The sequence below is a fragment of the Sminthopsis crassicaudata genome, chromosome 2 (genome assembly GCF_048593235.1).
Source record: "Sminthopsis crassicaudata isolate SCR6 chromosome 2, ASM4859323v1, whole genome shotgun sequence".
In the NCBI taxonomy this organism is placed as follows: domain Eukaryota; kingdom Metazoa; phylum Chordata; class Mammalia; order Dasyuromorphia; family Dasyuridae; genus Sminthopsis; species Sminthopsis crassicaudata.
The window spans coordinates 616,597,842-616,624,518 of NC_133618.1; the positions used below are offsets into that span (position 1 = coordinate 616,597,842).

The 26,677-nt window shown below is 38.9% G+C and overlaps 1 protein-coding gene across 1 annotated transcript; it reads left to right on the forward strand.

Moving 5' to 3' along the window:
- The first annotated feature begins 5,625 nt into the window (after window positions 1-5,625).
- Window positions 5,626-25,302, forward strand: GDF10 (growth differentiation factor 10). The gene is made up of 3 exons (XM_074296141.1): window positions 5,626-6,359; window positions 16,957-17,900; window positions 24,236-25,302. Exons 1-3 carry the CDS (start codon window positions 6,011-6,013, stop codon window positions 24,425-24,427), a joined length of 1,485 nt encoding a protein of 494 aa, XP_074152242.1. The 5' UTR covers window positions 5,626-6,010; the 3' UTR covers window positions 24,428-25,302.
- Window positions 25,303-26,677: the final 1,375 nt, after the last annotated feature.

Genomic DNA, 26,677 nt, shown 5'->3' on the forward strand with positions numbered 1-26,677 from the left:
TACTCAAACTATCATTCTATCTTTCTTTCCTTTTCAGCCTCAGTTCTCTAGGAAAAATTGTCCATACTCAACTACCTATTTACACACACACATAACACACAGAGCAACCATTAACCTCAACTCTTGATACACTTACACCTGGAAGAGATTCATTTTTACAAATGAGGAAAATGAGTTAAGTGACTTTCCTAGCATCCACTTAACCTGGCTTAATCTCTATCACCTTGTTCTTCTCCCCCACTTCTTCTTATGAAATATCAGATAAGAAAGCTAGATGCTGGACTTTCTTTCCTTTAGTCTCTTCTATTTCCATGTTCTTCATTTCCTCAACTTTTAGTTTTCCCTGTCTTCTGTATTCTTCCGAGTTCTCCTGTGTAAAAGACCATTATCATGTTCTTCCTCCATGTCTGGGGCTGCCTTGAATTGTATCACAGTTCCCTAGACTCTCACCACTGTTTGCTTTCTTTCTAACCTATGTATTTAACTTACTTTCACTGCAAAATTCTTTTAACCTTCTCTCAGCCAACTCCAAGAAATGGGCAAGAGAGATACAATTATCTCTGCTTCACAAATGAAAAAATTCAGAGACATTACATAACTTGCACAAGTCACACTACTAATTAATGGTAGTTAAAATAGATGTCTTCCTTTCTTATCCCAGTCTGTATTCAATGACTTATGCTGCCAAAGTTTTGTAGTAACCAGGCTAATCTTGTCTGTTACCTTTCTCTTTCTACTTAGTGATTTAAGTCCCAATAGAAGAACTCTGCAGGGAGACAGAAAAATTTTGACATATGGTCAGCTGACTATAAAAAGAAATTCTTGAGAGATTCTTCATAGACTGTTTTTTAATTATCCCCTCTTTCCAATAATAACAACTATAATAGATGATTATGTTGTTAATGTGGCACATTAATAACACTATTATTGTTACAACAATAACTGATGTTTACAGTACTTTAAGACTTGCAAAATTCTGCCTCACAAACTTAAATGGTAAGTATCTTTTGTATTATTTAACCCATTGTACACACGAGGAAGCTGAGGTCTAGCAATTTTAAGTTACTTGATTAAAATTATATTCTTGAGCAAGATTCAGAGGCATCCTGGAACCCATTTCTTTTTTTACTCCACGTCTAGCTTTTTAGATATCATGCTAGGTGCCTCTATTATCCAAATGCTTAAATGATATGGATAAAATAGTAGTTACCTTATAGGAATTCATAAAGTGGACTATTTTAAATTAAAAAAATAAATTGGACCTAAAAGCAACATACATTCACATCCCTCGTCTCTCATTTTGTAAAACATAAGTCAGATGTAAGAGCATCACATCAAGTTGGGTTTTTCTTTAGACCTATCCTTCCTCCTCCTCAATGGCTTGCTCTTTCAGTGATATGTTTGTCAATGGAAATTACACATATGAAGGGATCCCAATGGGATCCATCATGAGAATGGAACTATCTTGGCTAATGAAATACTAACTGATCTCAGAACAGCAGGGTGAATCAGTCATTATCAAGGGGCACCCCTCCTTCCCAATCATTTTTCCTGGATTAAAATCATTCCTCTCTTATATTACTCTTCTCGCCCACCTTTTCCCCTAAATTCCACTTGGACTATCATTCCCCACAGGGCTGAATTCATGAGAAGCATTCTAAATAGTACCACAGTAAAGTTTTAATGGGAAATAGTACTGATTCTAGTGTTTATTTAGAATGCACTTTATTTCATCAAACCAAGTCCAGGCAGACTCAAATTACAGTTGGAGACAATGTGCTATAATCCAGCTTTATTCCCATGTCTGGGGTAATTTGGCCCAATTCAAATGGCTTCCTCTGTTCTTTGGGGAGAGATTTGGGTTCAAGGCCAATCAAAGGAATATTTTCTATTTTATCAAATCCAGAACATTTGACTTTTACAATCTGTGCTTCTATTGACTTTTAAAAGGGGTCGTGTGAATTGATAAAACAACAAAGTAGATCATTATTTCACTTTTCCTATAGCCTGTAAAAGATTAAATAGATATTTGTGTGTATCATATGTATATATTTCATCAGAGCAGAAGAAATCTGTCATGTATTATAATCTTATTTAGCTTTGTTTTTACTCTAATTTACTATACTGTGGTCTAATAGCTAGAAGAGAGAAGTTGAAATAGAAAGAAAAAAAGCTCTTGTTTTCTTGGCTCCATAACTTCATGATCTTGGACAAATCACTTAAACTTTATGTGCTCTTTCCTCAACTAAGTCACATACCCCAAAGGGAGAAGTGAGCTACAACCCTTCCTTTTGTTTAGGAGTAAAAAAAAAAAAAAAAAGACTTGAAATCCTCCAATGAAAGGTATTTTTTTCAAGATGTGAAACAGTCTTCCTAATCATCTTTTGTGTTATGCTTTACACATATATATGAAGGGATCACAATGACTCTTTTGTAGAAGGTCTGAGACTTCTTAACCAAGAAAATATTTTCTTTCCTTTGGAGATATAATCTGCTCATTTCTCCCCTGTGCACTAGGTAATGTGTGCTCTTTAAGTGCATGTGGTATATGGCAGGGAAGTAGGAGGCAGAAAGAAGAAATAATGGGGGAAAGAGTCTCTTAGAGCAGAGCAACTCCTTATAGTATACTTTCTTAGATGCTATATCTGAACACAGCCGATGTTTAATAACCAAGCTACAAAGAGCTTCTTCTGATACTTCATCTATATCTCCAAGATGGTAACTATAGGATACAATTAGATTAATAAATTCCCAGAATGACAGCACTAAAAAAGTTCTTGTAAATTATTTTGTCTGACTTTCTCATTTAACTGATGAGAAAACTGGGACCTAGAGAGTAATTTACCTAAGAACTCAGATAGTAAGTGGCAAAGTCAAGTTTAAAACTGGGCCACGACTCTTTCTGGATAAGAAACAAACATTTGGAGTATTTTAGGTCAGTAGTTTTGTCATTTTTGTTGAGGATATGTGTATCTACAGGATGCTGCATACCCAATAAACTGAATTTTCTTTAGTTGATTACACCATTTGTTTGGCCAAGCTACCCAAGCTCCACCATTGTTAAGTCTCCAAGTGAACACAACTATGGAAAAGTACTTTGGAAACCAAGACAGTGGTCAGTCAGTCCCAGGACTGCTCCCAGGGGAGTATTTTGTTGGACTCACTTGGTCTCTATTGCCCCCAGGGTGTAGGGAGAGCAATAGCTACAATGCTGTTCCACTTCCCAGAAAGCAGTGAATAATTCTCCTCTACCCACCTCCCTCCTCATAACCCTGCAGGAAGCTGTCCCCCTATAGGTTTATAACAGCCCAGCCTCCAAAAGGCACAGAACTGGGCCAACCTCATTATTAATGGTGTGTAACACTATTTGTGCCATGCAAGGAGCAATGATGATCTGAACAGGAAGAAGCTAGAAACCTTAGATGTGCAGTTTCAAATCTGAAGCCCCATCTAAATGCAAAACTGTAACTGCACTTTTAAAAATAAAATTACCCTTTACTTGGCAAGAGTTTTAATTAACAGAAATTTCCATGCTCAGGAATACTGTTCTGTATGACTAGAAAGTGCTTAACAAATGCTTATAGACTGCTTTAGCGATTGCATTGATTGGTCATATTCAGAACAGAAAAGTGATGTGACCCAGGGGTAATTTGAATTCCTTTACCAAACTCATTTTGAGTTCATCATCTTTGCCTGCAACAAGTCAAAATCCTATGGCTTTTAAGACATTTCAAGCCTGCTGCTCTGCAATAAATTAAGATGAGAAATATTAGCCATCATCAGTTGATTCCCTAATTCTTTACCAAAAATATCAAAATATCAGTGTCCTACAGATTTTGGTGTAGATTTAAGACAAATTCAGAAACATTTGTTTGAATGGAAGTTGGGAATGAGTTAAAGAGAGAGAGAACATTTTAATGGGACACTGGTCCAGAATAGCCCAGCTTGTTTCTACCTCCTGCAGACTCGTCCTCCTTTTCACAGGACCTTGATTGTATAGAAACAGTGCAGACAAAAACCCACAAATAACAAGAGGTTAGCTCCCGCCCCCAGTGGAGGTCATAAGCATGGGGGGAAAGGGGGAGAAGGAAGGGGAGCATCAAAAGATGGTCTGGATTATTTATAGGGAAAGATTAATTAATTTGATGGCCACTGCTATATTATTGCATTTTTCAGCAGATTTGTTTCTGGAAATTGTCCCTCTAACATGTTAGCTATACTGAGGGGAGCTACGCTGTGGTGTGAGCTAATTCTCCAAATGAATAAGACATTTGTAGCTCTTGGAATCTTGCAAAGAGAGGAAAGGTTCAGAAGTTCTGAATAGTATTGACTCCAATTTGACACCCCAAGGTTTGAAAAAAATCACAAAAGGGTTGTGTTACACACCAACAGTAGCTTTTTCCAGCAATTTTTCAATTATTGCATTGTGTTCTCTCCAAGAAAAGTAACCGTGCTGATGAAACAGAAAGAGCAGACAAAGTAACTGGAACAGCATGTTCAGAAGTTTGCAAACAGATTCACTTAAAATATATTTTGTCTTGCTTACCTTTTGCAAGCTACCTTTCTCAGCACTGTCATTCTTAAACCATAGTGTGACATGAGGTGCAGAACAGCCTCTAACTACTGTTAGGTAGGTCTTAATTTTAATAGGAAGCAAGGAATAGACATTCTATTTTTAACCATTTTCAACCTTCCTCCAAAAATGTAACTAATTATTTTCTTGAGAGTTATCCAACTCTCTGAATGCTTAGATCAAATAATAATTTAGAATCACTTGTTAAAACGAGCTAAAAGGCCCTCCTCTCCCTTGTAGTCTTGCTGTTTAAAAGCCCCAGAATTAATAAATGCTCCAACCCCTGGAATCACTCTTACTAAAATAGAACCCCGCTAGAATACAACCGCACTAATTAATTTTGAGTTTTAAATAGGTTCTTGTGTTCCACACACTAGTTGTGCTTTTTAAAAACATGTATTAGGAATGTTTCCAAAGGATCTGGTTTGGGTGATTGTGGCCTTAAGACGCAGCCCCCATCCCCGACTCACCCAGGCCCTCAGCTACTAGAATGCAAATTGTCATCTTACACTCTTAAAGACACCAGCCAGAAACCCCTTGTCACCTCCCATGTACATCAAGGGCAAACGTAACCCTGCGGGACACACGCTAACAGTACAATCACGCAGCTTAGAGGAGCTCCAGCCAAGGCACTCTTATAGAAACGCGCACATAGACACAGAACGCATAGCCCTCCAGAAAGGACAAGTCACTTTTCTTTAAGACCACTGCTGGGCTGACCTGTGCCCCGGTGCTTGTAAAGATTTAGATGTCATTCTCTGAGAGCCCGAGCTTTATTCCCCTACCAAATGGGGACCGGAGGGGAGGGGGGGTGCTCCGCCTCGCCTCCCCTACCCCAACAAAACAGAGTAGGAACAGTTCATCTGCAAAGTTTCCCCGAGCAGGATCCGTTAGTCCCTCAGCAGGCAGGCGGGCGGGCAGGCAAGAAGGCAGGCAACCAACCTCCTTGGTCCATCCTGAGGGCGGAGGGAACGCCGGGCTCCCCCTTTCCCCCTCCCCTCTCTGATCCCCCCCCCTCCATGCCAGCACTTCTCACCTCGCAGGCAAGGTGATTGGTTGGCTCGCCTTCCACACCCCGACTCCTACCCCCACCCCCCAGCGCTGTTTCTCGGGGCCGTATCCCCGCTACCCTTCACCCGTGCAAAAAGCGAGCGGCGCAGCCAGAGAGCGGGGGAACGGGAGAAGCGAACCCACACGGGCGTCCCGAGAGCTGAGTCTCAGCGCCCAGGCTGCCAGCTGCGGCTCCAGACCCCGGGTGGGTGGGGCGGCGATCGCGGGCTCCCAGCTGCTGCAGCCACAGCAGTTACAGCAGCTGCAGCGGCGGCGGCGGCGGCGGCAACAGCAGCAGCAGCAAAAGCTGCAACCACTCCCCAAGTGCCACCCCGAGCCCAGGCCGCCCTCCCGCCTTCCTCCCTCCCTCCCTCCCGGGCTCTCCAAATGGCCTGGCGCCGCGCTCGGGCCGGGCTGCTGCTGATGCCGCGGCTGCTGCTGCTGCTGGTGCCGGGGAGAGCGGGCGGCAGCCACGCTCCCGGAGCGCTCGGACTGCCCCCGGCTGCCTACGACTTCTTGTTCAGTGGGGCTCCGGCCGCCTTCTCCTCCTCCGCCTCGGCCTCCTCCAGCTCGGCGGCGGCGGGCAGCGAGCGCCTGGGGGACGTCTCCGCAGCCCTGGGCGCCGGCGCTCGGGACATGGTAGCTGTCCACATGCTTAAGCTCTATGAGAAATACAACCGCGAGGGCAGCCGGCCGGGAGACGGCAACACCGTTCGCAGTTTCAAACCCACGCTGGGTAAGCTGACTTATCCCCGTCCCCACTCTCTCCTTCCCGGACTCCCTAAGAACTTGTCAAAACTCCCTCCCGGGAGCGCCTTGGCGATCTCGGTGCCTTTCTCCTCACTCTTAGAGAGAACGAGCGAAAAGAATCTTGCGGGGTCCTAGGAACCCTGATGTGTTAGAAGCACCTGAGCAATTCGTGCAGAAGCCTCTACTTCTATCTCCTAGCAGAGTATGGCTATTCAGCATCGCCAAGGGCCCCACCTTGGTCAAGACAGATGGACATCTCTTGACCAAATTGTTTTGACACTGCCCTAATGTCCCGCTGAGGTGGGCCAGCCAGGTGGGCTGACTGGGGTGGGGGTCGGAGGAGCGGGGGGGCATTTTAGGCTCATTAACTTGCAAGAAAGTAGCAAAGCTTTCTTTCGAGGAAGTTCTCTGTTACCATAGGTCCTCTCCAACCAGACCTTGATTCTTTCCCCCCTCTAACTTCACAGGTCTACTGTGGGGTGAAGTTGGTAAGAGCGCCATCTGTCAACGTGCAAGCAATAGCCTTCTTTAGCTTCACTCAGCCCCCCTTTCCGTGTCCCGAAGGCTGCCCCTGTTCTAGAAACCAGAGTTTTTCCTTGTTTGGGAGCGTAAGGTAGAGATTCCTCGATTCCACTCTGTAATCTCACGATCTCAAGGGCAACAATTCCATTAGGATGGATGGATTGTTGCACTGTAGTAACAAGGCTTCCCCAAGAGATCCAACTTGGGGGATGTTTCGGGGTCCTCGGTGAAATATGGTAAGAGGGACTTCCCCACACTCGGCTAAGAAGAGGCTGTTCTCAAAGGGCAGCTGATTAAAGAAGTGTCTCTGTCCCTTCACCACAGGAGTGGACTAATTTGGTTAATGCCCCTTAAAGCTTGAAAGCAATCAGTAACTTCTATGTAATCATAGTCATCCCAGGGATTATTAATTAAATCCATTGGAAAAATGGAAAATTTGCAACAGAGAGAGTTAAGCAATTTATTCAGGGTCACACAGCAAGTGGGGGGGGGGGAGAAGCTAGAAAGTTTTCTGATCCCCAATTTCCAGCTCTCTTCCCTGTTGCTATGTGTTTTTGGCTTTGCAAGATGAAGAAACATTTATTGGATTTGGTGAAAAGTAGGGTCTGTGTGCCTCTTCCTTCTCTGGTATCGAAAGAATTTCTCTATGTAACTTGGGCTTTTGAACATTTCACATGTTTTGAATACAGGCTCTGCTAGAGGTTTTATATTTATTTAGTTTTATTTGCTCTTTTGCTCTAAGATCTGTTTACTTGCTCCTGCCTCTGATCCTCTGAGTGTCTCTGTTTCACTGATAGAAGCCCATCAACTCATTACCAGCCAGGGAGGTGGGGAGCAAATCTGATTATCTTAATCTTGTAGTTAGGAGAAAGAAGGCAGCCATAGAGTAAGTATCTTGGTTAGAGGCAGACCGTTCTGATTAACTCTGTTTGACACGTAGCCTCAGGAGCTCTTAGAGTCAAGAGTTTGATGGCATCCATCCTAACCTCACAAGCAGTGCAGGAATCTCCTTTCTTTAGCATCACCTTTAACAACTGCTCAGTCAGCTAGTGATGGAAAGCTTCCATAATGGAGAAACCATTACTATATAAAACAATCTCTTCTGGTTTTCAGAGAACTCCAATTCTTAAAACATTTTTTTCCTATTGCTTAGCTAAAGTCGGCTTCCCTGTAACTTTCGTCCTCTGATCCTAAAACAGCACTGTGTACTAATAGAATAGTTTTTCTGCTGTTTTCAATAGTGATCATCATGATCACAAAAGACAGTATGATAAACCAGTCAGAGAACAGGCTTTGGTGTGGAGAAAATCTAAATTCAAGGCCTGCTTTTAACACCTACTAGTTGTATGATCATGGGCAAGCCATTTTACCTTATTAGTGCTTTTTAATTGGAGCTGCAGAGGAGATACCAACCTGCACCGTGCTGATAATCCAATCTTTCAGTACTTTGCATGAAGCTTTGCAATACAAGAAGTTACAAAGTGTTGCCAATTGCCTTGGAAAAGACACCTTCCATAGTGGGTTCCTACTCAGATTAAATCACTGGTATAGATTGACAACAAAAACTATTGATGACATATTATTTAAGTGTAGCTAAGAAAAGGACTCACCTTCTGGGTCCTAATAATTCAGTGCTACAACTATTTTAAGATTAGAATAAGTTAAATTTAAGAATATTGATTTTTTTTAATTCTAGGGGATGTTTTGTCAGCATAGAGATTAGAAACAAGGAAAGAGCCATTGAAAATTATTTTAAGCCATTTCTCACTACATTTTACTTTATCCACCCCAAAGGCTCAATCATGCACTTGAAATCTGGGGCATGCATACCCCACAAAATGCTATGCTTTTTGTATGTCTTCATTTATATTCATATACCTGAATTTCTAAATATATTCTAAATATATTCTTCCCCATTTTTCCAGAGAGAAAAACTTTTGTATCAAAGAATAAACAAGAAAGAGAAAATAAAGCCATTCAGCAAAATTAACTGACATGTTCATGGAGGCTGCACTGTACCACACCCTTAGGACCCTACTTGTTCAAAGGGAGAGAGGTAGATGCTAGTTTTTATTAACTGTCCCTTACAGATTTTAAAAGGAGCCTGGATTCTAAGTCCCCACTTGTTTTATTTTAAATATGAGAGCAGATATGTAGAGTTTAAATGACTTCCATGGGATTCTATCAGAGTAGAACTCAAATCCTTATTCAAAAGTCTGTTTCTTTACCTACTGGGCTGGGTTGCTTATAAACTAAGAGATCTTGGCAGTTTTGAACTATTAAAAAAAATTCAAAATTCAAAACAAGCCCTGTAACACACTTGTGTAATATAGAAATTTAATGGCACGTCAAAATGGGTTTCATGGTGCCAATGAATCTTTATTTCCCTTCCAATTTGGATTTTATTTTAATAAGTGCATAGTATTTTCCACTGAATATGCATTAATGGAGTACCACCTACAATCCGCAACTAGTTTGATTGCAGTTACTTTGTGGTTGGGGCTTAGCCACTGAACAGCTCCTTACAGAAAGCTACAGGACCTTGACTACTGTATCCCTACACCATCTCACCCCCTGGTTTTCAGACTCCCACCATGTTTTGTTTTGTTTTTTTTTCATATCCCAGTCATATTTTCCATCTTCCTTTGGGTGGTGTAAAGTAACAGCTGTTTCAGGGGTAATGGATGAAGGGGCAAAAATCCCTGGAGTGTTTAGACTCTTTGTTTATCTAGGGGGTGATAACACTGTAAAGAGTAGCACTTGGACCTAAATTTGGCATGCACTGAGCCCAAACCCATCACATAATTAGCACAGACGGCCTCCTAGGGTCAGAGTAAAACCACATGATACTTGGCCACATAAACAGGTTCTGCAGTTGGGTCATTAGGAACTGCAGAATGCACAAAATCAAGTTGGTTAGAATTTTCCAAGTTCAGCAAAGAATTCATGATAATCAAAAGAAGTTTATATTTACATCAAATCAATAGATGAATTTGGGTTTGGTTGTTTTTCCCCCAAAATTCTAGCTAAATTCTCATCTTCCACAAGTCTTTTGGTTCCCTCTTAATCCTGGGACCTTCAATCTGTTGATTATCTAAATTGTAATCTAAAGATATCTTGTTTGTTCATAGTATGTGCATGTTGTCTCCTGTTAAACAGTAAGCTCACTGAAACCAAAAAGTTTTGGGGGGAGGAGGGTGGCCTTTCTTTGTATCCCCAGAATTTAGTGTTGTGCCTGACACATTGTAGGCACTTTATAAATACTTGTTGACTACTTAAAATGTCTTTCAAAGGAACCAATTCTAGAACTAGAAGTCTATGAAGTCATCCAATATAATCTCCTACCTGCTACATGAAATCTTTCTACAACATCTTTTAAAAGTATATATCTGGTTTGTTTGACTATCTCCAGTGACAGTGAGCTCACTACAGCACCTCATATGTTTCTGTCATTCTTGAACTCCTTACCTTACAATAGTGATCTTTCCCTTCTCTCTTCCCCAGAGAAAATTTCAGAAACTACTTTGGACTTTTAAAAAAAAAGCGTTTTGTTTAAGATTTCAAAAGAAGGATCTTTCCTCCCTGAATTTTACCCCTTTCTTTCAGCATCTTGGGTGGTATTTTTTGTTGTTGTTTGTGCTTGAAGGGTAAGAGCATGCCTTGTATCCCTGATAGTAAAACATGAATCACTAAGAACTCACAAACTTTACTAGGAACTAGATGCCTTTGTCGTGTCTTCTGTAAACTGAGCTAATCCATGCTGGGAAACAAGGGGGAAATCCCATACTCCGGAGGAATCCCAGGCACTTTCTATTAATCTCAAAGGGAGGAAAGGTGCCCTAGACTTTTGGCCAGTATTCTCATGTTTTGAGATGAACCCCTTTTCTGTCAACCCAAAGGGACAGATCAAAATTTTTGAGAGAGAGGCTAGAATACTCCCCCCATTCAAGAATGGCAAACATAACAAGTTAGATTTTTATAAATCTTCATGGCATGCAAAGCACTTTTCAGATAGTGGTTCATTTAACTCTATGAATTTGAGAATGAGAAGGAACTCTGGGGTTTAGACATATTTGAACTAAATAGCAAAATCTATATCCATTTCCATTCAAATTACTTCAAACTGGATTGCTTTTCAGAAGTCTGTAAACATTGATTATTCTTTTTGCTTCACAGAGAGTCAGCATAAGGGAGTTAGTTGAAAGAGGAATAAATTAAGAAAACTTAAAAAATATTAGAGTTTAGACTAGAGACTAATGTGTAACTCAGATCTGAATGTACACAAAACTGTGTGATGCTAGGCAAGTCACTTTGCTCTGTCTCAATTTTTGTCGTCTGTAAAATTAGCTAGAGAAGGAAATGGCAAATATCTTTGTCCAAAAAAAATCAAACCAACCAAATGCTTTCAGGAAAAGTCAGACACAACTGAATACCAACAAGACAATTATCAATCACCTTCTACATGCAATGCACTGTGTTAATCACTCGTTAACATAGCACTTTGCTCACATGCTGTTGTTCATCCTTTATTTTCAGAGGGCCAATGACATCACCTATGAGTGATGACTTGCACACGACTCCGATTTAAGTGAGGCAGAGTTGCACAAATTTGGCAGTGTCGACTCTCTCTTCCACAGTCATGGAAGCAAAGTGGCAAAACACAAGTCAAGATGACTGGCAATGGCTCAGAATGCAGCAGATGACCTAAATCAAGGTTACATCCCAGGTCTCAGTTTGTCCAAGGCTACTCCCATTCAATGACCAGGGTCTAGGCTGGGATAGAGACAAAAGATGGCCTAATTTACCAACACAAAAATTGCAGAGGAAGATCACATTTTAAGCCTGCAAAATCCAAACAATGAGCCCTGGAGGCTTTGGCTAGAGGTTATTATTGATCTTTCAATGAAAGCAGAAATGATTTTAGTAGTCACATAGGTCCATTTGAAACTTAAAAGGTTTATCTGAAGAAAGCAAAATCACCAGCCCTTTGAGATAGATCACTGCTTTCTTTTGTATGGAAAATTGGCTTGCCCATGCCTGGGAGCAGCTTTTAAAAATTAAAATAAAAAAAATTTAAAGCCCTAGAGAATTATCTAGGACATTGGGAATTCAGTGAGTTGCCCAGGAGACTATAATTCCTGTGTCAGAGGTAAGATTTAAACCGGTTTCAGAAATAATTCTCTGTCCACTGTGCCAAGCTGTTTCTCAGTTGGTAGATAATGCAAATGATATTTTCCCCATTTTACAAGCTTGAAACAACCTTAGAGAGGTAAAGTGAGGTGTCTACAGTAACATAGATGGGAAATGTCAGAATCAAGAAGTTGAGTCCAGTTGTCTCCCTTCAAGCTGATGCTACTTCATCTATGCCTGGTTTTGTGTATATGTAGGTGGTTTTGGGGGGGAGGAGGAAAGAGTATTTTATTGGGGGGAGCAGACTTGGGATTTTATTGATATAGAAGATTTCTGGTGAGAAAAGCCCTTTCTTCCAATGCACATCTGAAACATGTAGTCTCAAAAGTTAATTGCCTTGCCCTGATTCCACAGTCTACCCACTATTGGGTATTCCTTATTGCCTCATTCTCCTAGTCCTGCCCTTGCATCATTCTGAGTATATAAATATGGCTCTTTAGAAAACATCCTCACTTTGTGAATATCTGAAACTAATTTTTCAAGTGGTGAGGTCAGAGTAACTATTCCTAATTGGAATACAAAGTGCAAGGCACACACGTGTGAAGAATTCACAATGGCGTTCTCTGTACCAAAAGGTACCTTTATCTATGAGAAAAAGTTATGGGCAAAATGAAGAGCTAAAATAGACACCAGGAGTGGTAAATATGAAATAGTATTGGGAGAGCATTAAAAATGCTTTAGTTAACAAGGAAAGGGGTTTTAACAATTAACAATGGAAAAGACAAGTTCCTTAGTGGAATTAATCAGGAGAAAGAGAATACATCAAGAGGTGGGAGTTTGCCATTAATTGGCCATCTAAATCCACAAAGGAGTTTGGCACCCAAAGAGTTAGTTAGCTATAACAAGGAGGGGAGGAGGGGAGAAGAAAGATACCATGAGGTAGAAAACTGGGCTGGTTAGGGGAAATTTAACCTCAGAGGTCTGACATCACAGTTTGGTTTTCTGGTTGAAATCAGTAAAATAGCATTTCCCAAGACCACCACTAGGGGTAGGACTGTAAGGTTAAGCTGATCCCTAGCAGTGCTTTTTTTTTTATACTTGCCTCAGGAAGTATTATAATCTTGTCAGTACTTCAGACTTTCTCTGCCAATCCCACCTACTTACCCAAGATCTCATCACAAGGGAAATCTCATATTTTATATATATATATATATAGATAGATAGATAGATAGATAGATAGATAGATAGATAGATATAGATATAGATATAGATATATAGATATATAGATATAGATATATATACATAAACCCAGGAATCCTCAGCCCATGCCATATCAGGGAAATAATCAAGTCATATTTCTGCTCCATTTTCCTTGATATTTTTCTGAAAAAGACATAAATAGATGTAGATTTCAAATGCCTCTTGTATTAGCCCAGCTCTCTCTATATTATCAAATTAGCCTTCATAAATTTTTTTGGCTTATTTTTTTCCCAGGTATATAATATTTAACCAATTAGAATGGGTGAGGTGAAACTGGAACCTGGATTTTAGTGCAACCAATAATGAATGCCAGTCACATTGAGATCATTAGTATTCTACTTGAGAGATCTGGATTCTGACTCCAGTTCTACAACCTCCTGTTTGTGGTATCTCGACCAGGTTGTTTGACTTATCTGAGGCTGCAGTTTCCTCATCAGCTGTAACATTCTCTGACTTTAATTCCACTGACCTTCAATCAGGTACTTAATTCCATGACTTCTTCCCACTGGGACAATAGGACCCAAAAGGATCAAGTTCCTACCAGAAATGGCCTGAGGAACTCTAAGGGAAAGATTCTTTTTTTTTTTTTTTTTTTTTTTTTTTTGGGGGGGGGGGAGCTGAGGCAGTTGGGGTTAAGTGACTTGCCAGGGTCACACAGCTAGAAAGTGTTGTGTCTAAGATCGGATTTGAACTCAGGTTCTCCTGACTTCAGGGCTGGTGCTCTATCCACTGTGCCAACCTAACTTCCCCTAAATTCTTAACCTGGATGTCCATGAACAACTTTTCCTCTTCCTCTCCCTCATCCTCTTCTTCCTCCTCCTTTCCTTTTCCAAGAGAGCATGAGATCCTAAATCTTTACTGTTTATTAGACTATATTTCCTCTCTAATCTTCATTGCCTCCAAAGACAAGTTCAAATAGGAGCAGAATACCCCCTATCCTTACTTCTGCTTAAGATATCCTAGAGCCTCACATGACTCTAAGCCTTGAATCTACTATTCCCCAAGATTCTCAGGACCTTACTATCTATCCTGCTACTTATCCTGCCCAAAAACTATCAGAACTTCTTGGGCCAAAGACTTAATATGATCATAAATCTTCTTTCTATATCATCTCCCCCAATTGGAGTAAATTGGAGTATGAGCTCCTTAAAAGGAGGAAATGCTTTGTTTTATCTTGTTTTGTTTTGTTTTGTTTTGTTTTTTGTATTCCCAGAGCCCAGCATTCTACTTGGCACAAAGTAATAGCCCAATAAACACTTTTCCATTACATTAGCCATCAGAGCCACCCCCTTAGCACTGAGGAGAGCAGACAAGTCCCAACTTCTGCAGGCACTGGCTCACTATTAAAAGCTTTGTTCTCAAAGGATTTGGTCACGAAGGTATAACTGTACTGAGCAACCAGCTTAGTTGCTGTAAACACAGTCCTGCTTAAAGAAACTATTTAAATGCACCAGAGGCAGTCTCTAGTGAATAGAGTTTAACTTGAAGCCTAGAAGATCTGGGTTCAAGTTTTTCACCAATTTAGTTCCACACTGAGTTTGTCAGAATGGGGTCCTGTGGAGGAGAGCATTCTAAGTGATATAAATCTCCATCTATTACTATATTTGCATGAGCTAAATGCATCTGTATCTTTTTTCCTAGGCTATAAGACGGGAAGTTGAAAATGCTCCAAATCTACTTGGGCCTTTTCCTACCCCCCTCTCCCACCCCACCCCATAGAACAAACCTCTCAATATTACTTGACCGATTTATAAGGGAGGAAGCGGCTTCCACTTGATCAAATATGAACCAAGTGTCAATGAGGCAGAGACACTTCCTGGAAAGTGCCGGGAACATTCTCTTTCCCAATAATACTGGGCTTTGTCCCACTTCAGCCTCCCTCCTGTGTCTCTCCCAGCTTTAGAAGCTTGTCTGTGATTGTAAGAAGGAGCTTCGCAAGGGTTTCTCTCTCCTGCTGCTCATTCTCCCACTTGGAGACATGCTCTTCAATCAGGGGTTTTGAGGTGTTGCTGTGGAGGGGATTATATTGCAATTGACATAGAATTATGACTTTTAGTGGGGGAGAAAGCAGCAGGGGAAGATGAAAGTGGGAACAAAACAGCTCCTGTTTTTATGTAAATTTTAGTAGCCCTTCAAAAAGGAGAAAACTACACAAACACACACACACACACACACACACACACACACACACACACACACACACACACACATTCATTCCCTCCCAGCTTCCCCAGAAAATGAATATGAGATTTTGGAGATTTATTTGTTAGTTTGCAAGAGTCTTCAAACATCTGTTGAAAGGATATTGAATTTTCTGGACATGGGCTAGGGAGGGGGAAAAGGGGACATGTAAAAAGGAGGCGATGTAATGAAATGTTTGCAGAAGAAGGACCTGGCAGGACACAGGGAAGGCTTTAGGGTTAAGTGATCAGGGGTACTGTGCCAGGTCTGCCATTGGCATTTGATGTGCTCTATCACTGTGTGAGGCCTTTGGATTTTGGGTGTCTCTAGGGAGCTGAGATATCTGGGGTTAAGCAACTGGCCCAGGGTCACACAGCTAGGAAGTGTTAAATGTCTGAGGACATATTTGAATTCAAGTCCTCTTGATTCTAAGGCCAGTGTTCTGACCACTGTACCATTTAGCTGCCCTTGAGATGTTCATCTTTTTACATATGTGTATGTGTGTGTGTGTGTGTAAAAAGGCTTTGAAATCCTTTAGTAAAATGAGCTGCAGATGTCTAAACAGTTTCTATTGTTAAACATAGATGCAGTTTTCCTATAGATAGTATTATAAGCATATTCAATATCAGGATCTTTGGTAAATGGTACCTAATCTAGGTAAGTCATGTTTGTGTTGAGAGTCTGTGTAGTTTAGTAAATAAACAGATGGCCTTAGAGTTCAAATCTAATCTCAAACACTTATTGGCTGTGTGACTCTGAACAAATCATTTATCCTTGCTTTCCTTAATTTTCCCACCTGCAAAATGAACTGGAGAAGGAAAGGACACTGGTATCTTTTCCAAGAAAATCCCAAGTGGGGTCATGAAGAATTGATCCTGATAAAAAACAACTAAACAAAAACATTCAGAATCAGGAAGATGTAGGTCTAAGTGTTATCATTTAACTGTTCTGTTCCTCAATTTCCTCATCTGTAATTGAATATAATAGCATCAACCTCCCAGGGTCATTGGGAGAATCAGATTAGATAATTTATATGAGGATCATCGAAAATCTTAAATAAAAGTTAGTAGTAATAGTTGCAATAGTTGTAGAGGAAAAGAAGGAGAAGGAAGACCAAGTAGAAAAACAAAAAGGTTACCATGGTACCTCTGGAGAAGAGGGATCACTGCTAAAAACATCTTCAGACAAGTCATAAGTGTTTATTCTCAGTACACTGCAAGCTCCCTCAAACTATGAATTACCAATTTATATCCTTATTCATGTTCTCCCACTCTCCCCCCAAAAGAATTAAGAACTGTTGGATTACATACAGAATCAGTAATGGATATCATTACATATTAGCCCCTCCAGAAGTTAATTCTTCTTTTCCTATCTGAATAATTCAATTATAAGTATTTTTGCTACAGTGAAATATTAAAGCTTATATTCAGAAGTGTGGATATGCTCATGTCCTTAACCAGTTTTGTTTTGTTTTGTTACTTTCCTCACAGAAATGATTAATCAGAAAGCCTTGTATCATTTCAATTTGACATCGATGCAAGATTCAGAAATGGTTCTTTCAGCCACATTCCACTTTTACTCAGATCGGCGACCTCGTTCCCGAGAAGTCATTTGCAAACGTTCCAAGAACTCCTCCTGCCGCCTTCTGCATCTACAACCGCTCCCCCGTTTCCACCTAATATTCCGCAGCGTCCCACAGAATACACCTTTGGGGTTGGTCAAGGGTAATGTGACTATCTTCCCCCACCAAAGGGGTGTTTGGCAAACCAAGGATATTTCTCACATTATTAAGGAAGCCAAACAGGATGGGGAGCTTCTCCTCTTAGCTGAGCTCGATTCTGGGGAGAAGGACCAAGTCTTCCATGGCCCAGGACCTAACAACATGCCCTACATCCTTGTCTATGCTAATGATCTAGCGATCTCTGAGCCTAATAGTGTGGCAGTTACTCTCCAGAGGTATGACCCCTTCCCAGCTAGTGACACTGACCCAAGCCGCTCACCTAACGCCTCCACTGACTCTCGGGTGAGGAGGGACATTTATGTTCCTGGTTCCATCCATGACAATGAGCTTCCAGAGGTAGAATACAGTGTTCACCATCCCCATCACCTCCACCACACTCATCACCCTCAACACTATCATAAACATGACCTGTGGGAGAATGCCTATAAGGCCCTAAAACCTAAATCATCCCGGAAGGACCGAAGGAAAAAGGGACAAGATCACAATGAAATGCTCACAAAATCTCAGATGCTGAATTTTGATGAGAAAACCATGAAAAAGGCCCGAAGAAAACAATGGAATGAGCCAAGAATTTGCTCAAGGAGATACTTAAAAGTTGACTTTGCTGACATAGGGTGGAATGAATGGATCATATCACCCAAATCATTTGATGCCTATTACTGTTCTGGGGCTTGTGAGTTCCCAATGCCCAAGGTAGAGTGAGTTGTTGTTTTTCTACTTGAATTCCTCTTCAGTAGGATAATCCTAATAATTTATTACTAGATGTAGGGACTGTGAAAATAAGTTGGGCCAGTTATACATTTTCCCCTGCTACAGAAATCGTCTCTCTCAACCCTACACTAGTTCTAATTGAAGCAAGAAAGAATTCCTAACTTTATCACCATTCTTTTCATTCTGTGTCCATCTGTTTATCTCTCTGCTTCTCAAAAGTGTTTGTCAAGGTTCAAAACCTTAGAATAAGTGCTGCTAGGCTAAAACATTTCTCATTTCCCAAGCTGTGCTGGACGTAAAGCCCAGCTCATTCTAATGAAAGACATAACCATAATAGATTTTATATTAAATAGGCCTACTAGAAAATTCAAATTTTATACCCAGAGCCATTAGTGTTTCTGAAATATCCAATCTTCTCTAATGTCATGTTAAAATGACCAACCTTTTGTTGGATGGCTGTTGAACTTTACTATATAAGGAACATCAATGCTTGTGTAAGGGAAGAATAGAAAATAAGTCAATCAGTAAGAGTTTATTTAGTGCTTTCTGTGTACTACGCAGTCTGCTAAGTTGTGGAAGTACAGAACTACAAAAGAAATATTTCTTTCCCTCAAGGAGTTTATATTCTTGGGCTATACTAGGTAGAGAGCCAATCCTGTAGTCAAGAAAATAAGAATTCAAGCCCAGCTTCAGATCTCAAATCAAAACCCTTCATTCACAGATGAGAAAACTGAAATAAAGGGACTTCTTAAATTCAGCTAGTAGCAGAGCTTTCCCCTATAATCACTATATAGACCAATTTCTCTATACCATTCTATTTCTTTAGTGAAACTGAGCAGCTGAATTGTTTTCAGAGAACAGATTTACTTATGTTATGGAAGATGGGGTACAGCCATGACTTTGTTATTTTGTTGGTATAGAAAGCTTTCAATAAGGATCCCACTTCACTCCCCAATGCTGATTGACAACTGTTATATCATTAAGTCTTAGGGAAGTTCCTGGAATGCTGATTGGTTAAGTGACTTGCCCTCTATCACCCAGCTAATATGTAAGAGGCAGAATATGATCCCAGGTCATTCTAAATTAGAAGCTAATTTTCCACTAATTACCTCTTCATATAAGAACTGACTTCTTTCCTGGAAGCCAAATTGGGATTTGTTTCTAAATCACAGACTTTCAGGGGCTTTTGGCAGAGCAAAACGATTGCCTTATTACAGTCATGCACAAAATTACTTTGATTGATGAGAAAGTCATGATGATGGAGTGAAGAACTCCATTTCTTTTGAAATTTACTAGCACTCTAAGTCAACAGTCTAAGGCTGAATCTTCCCTCAGAACCCTGGACCAGAGCTCTATCATCAATTATTTCTCTCTTCCATGTGAATTGTGCCTAGAAGCAAAACTACTATTTGATTGGATGGTACTTAACCCTACCCTGAAGGCCATCCACCTTCTACTTTAGTGTTAGGGCTACAGTGCTTGGAAGTAAAGGATATTGGAGATGGAAGCAGCCAAAGAGGTCATCTAGTCCAGGCTCCTGATTTTACAGATGGAGGTTGAAGTCCACCAGAGTCACATGACTTACCCAAGATAATACAGACATTAAGTGACTTGTTAAAATTCCATTCCAAGGTTTCTGTCTCCAAAGTCCAGTCTTCTTTCTACCATGTCTTACTATCTTTAGCATGTATTGGTAATCTGTTAGGGCCCTATGCCAGGACCAAATGACCTTTAAGGTAAAAAATTCCAATTCTGAAATGTTATGACTTAGCTAAGAGGTAAAAAAGAGATCTGAACTTGATGTCCCAAGGCAAATCCTACTCTGCCAGTCTGTGGGACTTTAAGCAAATCACTTTGCCTCCTTGAGCCTCAATTTCCTCACCTATAAAATGAAAAGGTTGGGCCAGATAACCACCAAGATCTCTTCTAGCTCTAGATTTATAATCTTATATTTGATCCTAAATGCCTAATTTAGCAGGAGGGAGGAAGTTGGCTAATCTGGGGCATGTCTCAGAGCAAGCAATTAATAGTCATTTCTTAAGTGCCTTTGATATTCAAGGCACTAGGGATAAAATACAAAGAATGAAATCCTTAGAATGAATCATAGAGTTGTGAAAGGATCACTTTGCAAAGCATAAAACTATATAAATGTGACTCCATGTCACTATATAAATTAGTATTTCCATAAATCCTTGGACAAATGACTTAACATTTTTGGGTCCATTGGTCAAATTATGATTCTCTCATAGGTCCTAGTCTACCACATCTATGAGACCTAAATACACACCAATGAATGACTTTATTCTTCCCCAGTTTATAAAGTTCTAGGTATCTGTAGATATACATTAATCATAAAATCTGACAATTTTGAGTCAGAAAAATATGTAGAAGTGCTTAGTAAGCTTGGGTCTCACAAAATATTTACTGAGGCTTGAGGATTAATGGGATGGGACTGGTGGAAAGTTGCATGAAGGGGAAAAGGAAAAATGAAATAAGGGCAAGTGTATCTTTGAGAACAGTTATCAACAACTGAAAGAGTTCAAGAATTAGAATCTTGAATATGTTGTCCAAAAAATCACTTTGCCTCTTTTGATTTCAGTTTCCTCATTTGTAAAATGAAAGATTAAAGTATCAGAATTTGCCAAAGTTGAGAAAGAAACCGGGAAATAAGATAGGCTGGGAGAATTTGGAGGGGTTGGGGTCACTTGGGGAAGAAATAGATTTGCTTTGAACTGCGAGTGGTAGTAGGAATAGGGAGTAGGAATAGTGGTAGAAGGATGTGAAACTGTCTTCCAAAGTGATGTTTCAGAAGTAGGATTATAAATCTGTCTTGACAAATGGCATTTGCTGCTCCTTCTATCAACTTCCAGAAACAATACTTTGAGCCTAGTCAATGCAGTTTCAACTTCACCAGTCTCTTCCCAAGTTATACTTCCCAGTGAGAGGAAATAATATTTCCAGACCCCTATAAGTATTAAGTGGGAGCACTTCACTATGCTTTTTAGGGATAGCCCACCTTGCATACTAGTGGTAGCATTCAGAATTCCAAATGGGCTTTCCAAAATCATCTTGAGCACATTATTAATGTTTTATTTATATGATGCTTTAAAGTTTGCAAAGTGCTTTGCATAGCTTATCTCCTTTGATTCTCACAGCACTCAGTGTGGTGGGTGCAGTTATTATGGTCATTAAGTATGTTCAACAAATATTTATTAAGCACCTACTATGTATAGTAGGTATTTAATAAATATTTGATGGACATGTTTAATGCTTTCTTTGGTATATGGAAAAGATACTACTGGGACTTGATGTACAGGAGTCCAACAACCAATTTACTATGTGATTTTATTATGAGCTTCAGTCTCCTCTATAAAATGAAAGGTAACATTAGATGAGCTTTAAAACCCCTTTATTTCCCCAGTTCTATTTATTATCCCTGCCCTCTCCTCAAAAAGGAGAAACAAAGGACTAACCCACAGAGCCTTGAACTTTATAAATAGTAGCATGCTTTCATTTTCAAAATGACTATATAAGGTTAAAGGTGGAGTTTTGAGCCACGCAATGAAATAAAGCTAACTTGGCTAAGTAGAAGCCAAGCTTTCAACTTTTTTATTTTGTTTTCCTAGTTAGGAAGGTTGATTTATGCTAGTCTGCTCACACTCTCTTGCCCAATAATTACAAGATAGCAGATCAGTGTTAGGTTTCTTCTCTGAATGTGTCTCAATTGTTGCTGTCTCCTGAGACTGTCCATTAATTTGGAGCCTCCTCTTCACCTCTTACTTTTTATTATCTTTTTTTCCAATCTGTATAACCTTTAAAAGCTAGAGGGTGGCTTAGTCTATCTAAACCTACTTTGTGCTTGCAGTGACAGGGGGAGAAGCACAGGGGCAGTGTTAGGAGGGAAAGCATACAGATAGAAATTGGTAAAATAACTAAATATTCCCATAAACTCTTGCTGATAATAGGATGATTAGAATTGGAAGATAAAGGTGATGGTTTCTATATCAGAAAAATCTATTTTCCTCAACAGACTCAGATGAGTATAATGGTTCATCTCCACTAGGAATTTGTTCTGAGAGTTCTCATAGTTCCTCACAGTTAAAGCTCCAGCCCTACTCATCCTCCAGAGTGGAGACATTTTAGAGTCCCAATCACCTCTGTCCTTTCTCAGTAAAATAGTTCTTCCTTATTGCCCAAGCTAAACATTCTCTTCTCCAAGAAAAAAGCCACAAATCTTCCCCTTGGCTTTGGCTGTAGAGACCAAGCCACATCGGGGTCAAAACCACGGTTATGTGAGCAAAACCAAGGGTAAATTATGGAGTGTCAGGCATGAAAGTTTTAATGTTTGTTCTCAGAATTTACAGAGTGAATCTTTTGCCTCGGAGTGGACAGCAAGTCACTTAATATGAAAAGTGTGTGACCTTATCAATTTAATAACTCATAAATACTTCTGAGATCTCTTTTTTCAGTTTGAGAGAAAAATGTTTTATTTATATATAGGCATTAGTTTCATTTTAATTTTCATTTAAAGTATAAAATGTAATCAATACTGAAAACTTATAACCAATGATCAAGTATAATGCTAAATTGGTTTTCTCTTCTCAGTGATAATAATGATAGCAATAATTAATAATAATAATAATTAATAATAATAGCACTTTACGATTGCTATCTCATTTAATCCTGGGAAGATTGGGGGGAGAGAAATGCTATTATTATTCCCATTTTATAGATAAGTAAATGAAGGTAATCTGAGTTTAGGTGACTTATCCTGGCTCACACAGCTAAGCTGCTGAAGTAACATTTGAACTCAGGTCTGAGCTCAGATCCAGGTCTCTGTGCACTATGACTTCACCTGACTGCCCCATCTTAAAATACTCCCTAGATGAATCTATCAATCAATCTAGGGCCATAGCTATGTGCCCAGTTTAAGACTAGATGTCAATCTGATCACTTTTTTAAAAAAGAGGTACCAAGCATTTATATAGTGCTAAGTACTGTGCTAAGCACTTTACAAATATTATTTCATTTGGTCCCCTCACAATAATCCTATGACGTAGATGCTGTAATTAACTTCATTTTTTACAAGTAAGGAAACTGAAATTATTAGAGATTAACTGGCTTGCCCAAAGATCACACAGCTATTAAGTATCTGGGGTTAAATCTGAATTTCAGGTCTTGCTATTTTCAGGCCCAGCAGTCTATCCACTGCACTACTTAGTTACTTAAGCATAGCACCCAGCACACAATAAGAGTTTAATAAATGTTTGTTGGTTTGATTGCTTTTTAAAATGAATGGGTTTTTTTTTTGTTTTGTTTTGTTTTGTTTTGGTTTAAGTCGTTATCACTTTCCAGTGACTCTCTAACCTGCCCCTCCCCTAATATATTTCTCTTGTTCCAATAAAGTGTCATTATGCAAAATCAAATCAATGCATTAGCACATATATCCTTTTTTTTTTCACTTCTGTGGTATATTCCGTTTCTGCTGAAGTGAAGGAAGCATGTTTCACTGCTCTTTCCTCTCAAGTTATGAGTGATTGCTGCATTGATTTCACTTCCAGTATTTTTCCATGTCATTTTCCATGATGTTATTGAAATTCACCAACTTTCTAACTGTTCTCCAGATTATTTAGGATATCCCCATAATCCAGTTTTAAACTTTTATTTTTTTCAGAAGTACAAATGCTATGAACTTAACAAAACAACAACAACAAAAAAAAAACATCATTTGAAAGTTTAATTACTTAGATTTACTTGATACATTCAGTTTTGTGGCTGGTAACTAAGGAAATTTTCATTTATCATTATTATGTCATTATACATTGTGTGTACAATAGTTTAGATGATACTTTTTCAGACAAATAGAATGACTTTGAACTTAGTCACCTTGAACACCTGATCTATCCCCATTAGATCTTTTCTTATGGGATTATAGAAAAGCTGCTATGTATGGATCAAAACCTTTTCTTCTGGAAGATTTTAAGATAAGTATTATAAATATAATCCAGTCAATCACCAAGCATAAGCCAAAAAAAAAATTAACAAAGTTTGACAACTAAATAGAGCTATGTATTTTACAAGATGGTGGCTAGGAGGAATTTTAATAAGAAACATATTACTATTTGAAATTTTTAAATAATTAACCTTTTAAGTGTTTGTATAAATTTTCAGCCTTTATACTTCTGAACTCATTAAAGTCTGAAAATATACTAAGACTTTTGGGACATTACCTGTCACTCATTTCTTCTGTTACTCTTAAACCAATCTGGTAATAGTTGTAGGTAAAAATAATAACTGTTTCTTTTTCTTCTTTCTAGATTGTGCGACCATCAAACCATGCCACAATCCAGAGCATTGTAAAAGCAGTGGGGATCATTCCAGGCATTCCAGAACCCTGCTGTGTTCCCGATAAAATGAACTCTCTCAGTGTACTCTTCTTAGATGAGAATAGAAACGTGGTACTAAAGGTGTATCCGAACATGTCAGTGGAGACTTGTGCCTGCCGATAAGTCTCTGCCATGAACTTCTGTTTAAGAAAAAAAGAGAAGAAGAAAAAAGACAGAAAGGAAGGAAAGAGATCCCATCTGATCACAAAAGCAATGCACACTGGGGACTTTGTGTCACGGAAATGAGTCCAGCTGTATTTATAATTCTGTTTATGTCAGTAAACACACACACACAGGAAAAACAACCCCATGAGGTTGTAGAGAGAGCTCTTCATTCTTTTGGAGATTTTTTCTTAATAACTAATGACAGCCCCCTGAGTTCAAAAATTCAGTTAATTGCACCCAGTCTATTGGCCTTCCCAAAGGCTTTCTACTCTCTACTTACTCTGAACTTGCAACCATCATTGCATTAACTTTTCGTCATGACACCCTGAGATTATTCCTGTGCCTTTTTATGTTATCATCTCATAATTTGGAAAGTAGGCTTCACACACTCTAGCCTATTGATTCCCTATAAAAAAAATTTTTGTTTAAAACACTCACCTGCCTTTTAATATACATATTTATATTGAAAAGAAGGCTGTAATAAAGGGCTTAAATGTATATTTTCTTTGAGATTCAAATGTAGCGCACTGTATAAGCTTTTATACATATCTATATATACAGTATGTTAATATAACCTATTTTTGGTTGCTTCCTCCTAATATATATTTTATTTTGCAAAAGAAGGGAGTACTCCAATGTACCCCACAGATGTGCGAGTTGCTGAGACACACATATTCTTGAAATAACACACATAGTAATATGTTTAAATACTAAAACAAAATAACCAAGATTTTATATTTTTGTAAATTATACTTTCTATACTATAGAATGTTATAAGTGCTTTTACTGAAAGCTAATAAATTAAAGTACAGTTGTATCTTTTTCAAATGGTATAATTATGTTTCTTTCTTCTTTCATTAATTAACTCCATAAGTCAAATACTATATATATGTGTATATATATATATATATATATATATATATATATATATATATATATATATATATATACACATATATATATATATGTTACTCTTGAAGGATTTAAAGATATAGGAGGTATAGTCTCTGAGCTATCTAGCTGAGGAGATGAGAAGGTATAAATAAATAGTACAAGAAAAGGATATGACAAGTGACATATAATTGAGAGAAATAAACAGCTTTTTCTCTAAGGTGAAATGCAATTCTGTGCCTATGATCCCATAGAATTTATTATGAAAAGTTTCTTCTAATAATCTATGGGATAGTCCATTCTACTGATCTGGAGAAAAAATTAGTTTTGAGACTATATCCCAACATCTATTCATTCAGGCAGGCGATATCCTGGGACCTCTTGTGCTTTCTCAGGAAAATGTCCAGAGTTCTGTCCTGAACCCACCACGGCCATTAATCGTGAAATTGAATGTCTCTCCTCACCAGATGTTCAATGATATTTGCCCTGGACACCAGAATTCCTTTTTTTGGTCTAAGATAGAAGCAAAGCATAACTTTGCCGCATTTAGGATTAAAACTATTAGGTTTTATTAACTGACAAGGAGCTATAATGCACCTACTATGTGACAGATGCTATACTAAAAGCTCTGGATACAAAAACAGAAAATGAAACAGTCCCTACTTTTGAAGAGCTCACATTCTTTAAGATGGTTACATTCTATCCCAAGCTAATATGAACAATCCCAATGAAAGAGTCTACCCAAATGGATATTTGGGGGAAAGAGGAAAGTAAGAAAGAAATGGAAAAATTGTATTTGTCTAATTGTATATTTTAGATAGGGTCAAGTGGTGGAGGTAGGTTAACTATCATAAGAAAATGAATATAGATATGTAGGAGTACCTTTATCTCTGATTTTAATTATGAAATTGTGCTAAAATATAAATATATCTAAATAGAATAAACATTACACATAAAGTATACTCCTCTTATACGTAGATGCACTTAGATTATCAGGACACCTAGAATATTTCCTAATTTACTGAGAGACCCCAAAGATCCCACTTAATTCTGCTGTTAGCTCATAGCTTCTGATTATAGATTATGAACAAGTTTCATTTCTTTTAGACTTTTATTTCTAATCAAAAGTAAAAAAAAAAATTAAATGATGACAGGGCAATAGGGTATAATGCAAAAACAAAACAAAACAACAACAACAAAAAAAAAAAGTATCTTTTGAATCAGATTTCATGGGTTCAAATCTTAGCACTGCCCTGCCACTTGTATGGATTTGAGTATGTTATTTTAACTTTTCTGACCTCTGTCTTCAGCTGTAAA

Bases quoted from the DNA above. Each gene is read 5' to 3' on its own strand.
- GDF10 (XM_074296141.1), top strand. From the start codon at position 6,011: ATGGCCTGGCGCCGCGCTCGGGCCGGGCTGCTGCTGATGCCGCGGCTG. The intron at 6,360-16,956 runs GTAAGCTGACTT...CTTTCCTCACAG, and splicing joins CAGTTTCAAACCCACGCTGG to AAATGATTAATCAGAAAGCC. The intron at 17,901-24,235 runs GTAGAGTGAGTT...TCTTCTTTCTAG, and splicing joins GTGAGTTCCCAATGCCCAAG to ATTGTGCGACCATCAAACCA.